We start from the raw sequence: 4,387 nt of genomic DNA on the forward strand, positions 1-4,387 counted from the left end.
TGGCGCATGAGGGAGTGGGTCTCACGATCGGTTTCAAGAAATTTGAAGGAAGGATACATCTTACTCCAATGCATTATATATAGTGTTTCGTTGTGTATCAACAAGACATGATCATACTCGTTAGATGTTTATCTACTTTATCAGGGGTTCTCTTTGTTCCATGATGCATCTTAATGCCTTGTGATGTTTTAATCTTGAGATATTATCACATGGAAACCAAGTTTCAGTAGAAACCTGTGAAAAATCACGTGAAAACAGCGTTTTGAAATTTCACAAAAATATTTTCAAGTTCAAACACATTACCATTTACGTGCTACGGAAAAACAAAATCAGCATTGAATAGTGTCAAACAATAAACGCAACTAACCATTGTTTTTTTTCCGTAGCTCGTAAATTGTAGTGTGTTTAAACTTGAAATTTCTCGTGCCAATAGAACATCACCGTCTTAGCATTCCGTATTTTTTCAGTTTTTTATGAAACTTTCAAACATGGGCGGTGTTCATGAAGTTTTCTTTGAAACTTGGTTTCCATTTGATATTCTCTCTGTATCTTATGCCACTAAATTCCAAATGCACAACACATTCAACGGTGGATTAATGCACGCTATATAGCAATAGAATGCTTGGCAGAAAAGGGTCATACATCCTTTGTAGCCGCCGCCTCCTCCTTCTTCTCCACAAAAAGCTAGGGTTTTTGCCTCCCGCCGCCGCTGCCGCAGGTCCGCCTCCTCTCCGATGGCCTTAGGGCCATGGGGGCGCAGTGGCTCGGCAAGGGTCGGCGGGAGGGCTCCGTTTTTAATCATTTTTTTTCAGTTTTGCTAGGGTTTCTGTCCTGCTCAGAAAGACGAGACGGCGGCGGCTCCCTGAAGATGGAATAAAGGTCTTCCCGTCTAGCCCCCGTTCCGGCGATGCGTCTAGCATCGTTGGTGGGCGTGTGGAGGTGTGTCTCCGGAGAATCTATCTTTGGTGGATTTGCTCGGATCTCGTTGTTGTTCGTCTACGTTCGTGTGTGTTCGGATTGGATTTTTCTGATCTACGTTATTCCTCATCTGCGGCGGTTGCTGTTCTGGTGCGCTGGTCCTACGGGGCCTTAGCACGACGACTTCTTGACTGTCTACTACAACAAGTTGTGCCCGACTCCGGCGATGGAGGGGCGATGACGGTGGCGCGCCTTTGGCTCGCTTCAGTGCTGGTAGTTGTCGTTAGGTGGTCTACGGATCTGGATGTAATTTCTATTATTTTTGGTATTCGTTGTACTGCCATGATTGAAGATGAATAGATCGGAAATTTTCTCGGAAAAAAAAATGCTTGGCAGAAAAACCACTCCCGTTGTATCTCCATCCATCGGCGAGTCGGGAAACGTGAAAGATCAAGTAAACATACCATTTATTATTTCCCTTGCGTGCTTCAGAGACACGAATTACAAATCTCATGTTTGAGCAACATATAATTTTTTCTTGGCACAGTAGATGCCAACTTACCACCCATGCGTACATCGTCCTTAACCGACACAGGCTACTTGACAAGCGCTTGCACCTTCGTGCGAGCTTACCTAATTAGTGGTGCTGAGGGTCCGGGCCGCCGGGGCTGGACCTCTTGGACTCGGAGTACGGCATCGCCGCTCTCCCAGCTGCTGACCGCCGCGCGCTACTTGCCACAGTCGTCTCCGCCTCCCTCGAGAAGACGGCAGCGGCATTGCTCCCACCGGCCAGCATTCTCCGGCCGGCCACCGTCACCTGCAGGTGATCGGCCTTGCAACGTGAGGCAGCGGACAGCAGCAGCAGCAGGATGAGCACGGCGCACACCGCCGGCATGCTCCTCGACGTGCTCGAGCTGGACGCCATGAAGGGTATGAGCCTATGAGGTAACGCTCCAGCTAGCTGGCTAGCTAGATCCGTCGTGGAATGGAATGCTACCTCGCACTAGGAGAGTAGACTGCCGGTGGTGGTGAGTTCGGTACGACGTAGCTGCACGACGCTGAGCTGATTTATAGGAGACCGAGCGAGCGGTTTGCCGTTACCACGATATGTAAAACTAAGCGTTGGCGCCATGGGTGGAGAGATGGCCTGTGTCGCACTCACACTGACCTCATACCGTCACTCACCCAACGAGAACGCGGCGCGATGCTCGTGGCCCCGTGTGATCGATCACATATATGCCTTGTTGCAAATACAAAACTGGCAAGTTGGACGAGAAAAGAGGCCTTTCTTTTTCTTTGGCCCCTCCCGATCAGATTTTCAGCAAGGAGAAATCTCCCATTACAGAAATAGATATCCATGCATGTTTTCTTTTTTTTTAGTAAAAAGCTCCATTCATGCATGTTTGACATTGTTTGTTGGACCAACCAACCATCATTATCGATCGATAGGTTTCATTACACCATTGGACATGAGGAATTAAATCCGTGGGAATGGGTATCTTGGGCCATTCCAGATCACCGCGGGCGAATCAGGGGCCGCCGTAATCTTCATCCGGGCACATGCATGCATATCTCTCGCCGCCTCTTGCCACCACCACATGATGAACTTTGTCCACACTACTTAGTACGTACGTAAGCGCGCACGCATGCCATTGATATGTCAAGAGGTTGCGTCCACGCACACACCCATTTTTAACTCCATCGACCTTGCCAAATTGGAGTCTGAGATCGGTCGAGTCATTGAGCTAGGCAAAGAGGTTCCCATTCGCCTAACTCGATCGTAAAGGCGAGTAACCACCCTAGCTAGCTAGCTAACTATACTATGCACTCCCATGCATACGCATACCGACAGCTCGATCGTTGGCCATCGATCCGTGCATGAGTGGATCAGTGCATGCAAAATGCCCTCTCCCAGCTAAGCTAACTCGAACCGGCCATGCATGACGACCAACCCGGTGCCTAGCCAGCTGGGGTGCTCCGTGTCACTTTCCACCGGCCCGTCAATTGTAAAATAGGACGGAGCAATGGATGGAGTTCTAGGTATGGCTCCAATGGCGGCCTAGTTAAACTAGCGTAAGGAGACCCCCCACGGCGTGCACTATGGCCATGGCCGTGCATGCATGCACGAAGGTGCCTGGCCATTGGAAGCTTTCCCCCCATAGGGCCATGCGACTCTCGGGCAGCCAGAGAAGCCGGATGCGGCAAGCAGGGAGAGCCATATATGGGCACACCCGTGTGATTAACAAACATGGGACGGAGCGAGGTACACCGATCGATTGCTGCTGCATTATTGTCTTTTCGGAGATGAAAAGGAAGTGTTATGGGGCATGGGGCACGAAGGAAAATGTGCAGATACAATTCTTTGACACAGCAAGTGAATGGCAAGATTAGCTGGAGCAAGATCTGGCCAGTCACCAGTGTGTGGTCAAGTGGCAGGTATTCTGGTTCTGGAGATGCATGGCACCCATGGGTGAAAAGGAAGAGGTGGTTCTTTATGCCTCGATTGATGGAAGAGGTTTGAAGAGGATTAGAGAGGAATATCCCCGCAGGGTCCAGAATCCCCCAGAAACCCCATCAGCCCATTTAATTCGCAGGTATTAAACGGGCCAAACCACTCCAATCCCCACCAACCCCTCCCGACCCACGCGGCTCAACAGCCTCGCTTAGCCCCTCGCGGAACGAGACCCCGCCGCCTCGCAGCTCGTTCGTCGTTGCCGCTCGCAGCAGCTCCTTCTTGGCGAGACAGGAGGAAACAACACTACCCAATTCTCTGAAATATTGTGGTTGGAGAGGGATTGAGGATTCAAAGAGATTTGAGGGGATTGGGTGAAAGAGAGGGATTCACCCAATCCTCTCAAATCCCCATCCCCTTTGAGGCTGGAAATCCTCTATATCAAACGAGGCCTTACGGTGATCATCCCAACGTTCCAAAAGTACAAGTGATTATCCCAGGGCCTAGTTGCAATCGCAACTCAGATAGAAAGAAATACATGATTCGGTCGCCGGCCGCTTCTGCACTGATAGTAGAGAAGATTCATGCCAGTGACAACGCCACCAACTCAGAAAGATGCGAAGCGATACGAGCGGTACATTGTCGTCTAGTTCCGAGTTGGATCTGATTTTGTTTATGGTCTGTATGAGTTGGAAAGCAGCACCATCTATCTGCCTAACAGCCACTGTAAACAGAGTTACTTTCTGTTGAGAGAGAATTACCAGGGTATCAACAACGGCGAATGGCTGCAAAAAAGGAGTGGAATATACAGCTAGGTACAAAGACACATAGCCAAGAAACTCAGCAGGATGCTACTCTGGGAGGAAGGGTAGCCTGGTGCCCCCCCCCCCTTCCCCCCCCCCCCCCCCCGCGGCGCGCCCGCACGCGGAGGGGGGGGGGGGGCTACCCGCCCCTCCCCTTTGACCCTGCCTCTCTCCCCTCCTCCCCGCTGCCGCCGGCGAGCGTTGTCGGGCAAAG

The 4,387-nt window shown here is 50.8% G+C and overlaps 1 protein-coding gene across 1 annotated transcript; it reads right to left on the reverse strand.

The window, feature by feature from the left end:
• Nucleotides 1-1,389: 1,389 nt before the first annotated feature.
• On the reverse strand, nucleotides 1,390-1,941 carry LOC119335261 (CLAVATA3/ESR (CLE)-related protein 3-like). Its single transcript, XM_037607406.1, has one exon. It carries the CDS (start codon nucleotides 1,841-1,843, stop codon nucleotides 1,556-1,558), a length of 288 nt encoding a protein of 95 aa, XP_037463303.1. The 5' UTR covers nucleotides 1,844-1,941; the 3' UTR covers nucleotides 1,390-1,555.
• Between the last annotated feature and the right edge of the window lie 2,446 nt (nucleotides 1,942-4,387).

The sequence above is a fragment of the Triticum dicoccoides genome, chromosome 7B (genome assembly GCF_002162155.2).
Source record: "Triticum dicoccoides isolate Atlit2015 ecotype Zavitan chromosome 7B, WEW_v2.0, whole genome shotgun sequence".
Taxonomy (NCBI): Eukaryota; Viridiplantae; Streptophyta; class Magnoliopsida; order Poales; family Poaceae; genus Triticum; species Triticum dicoccoides.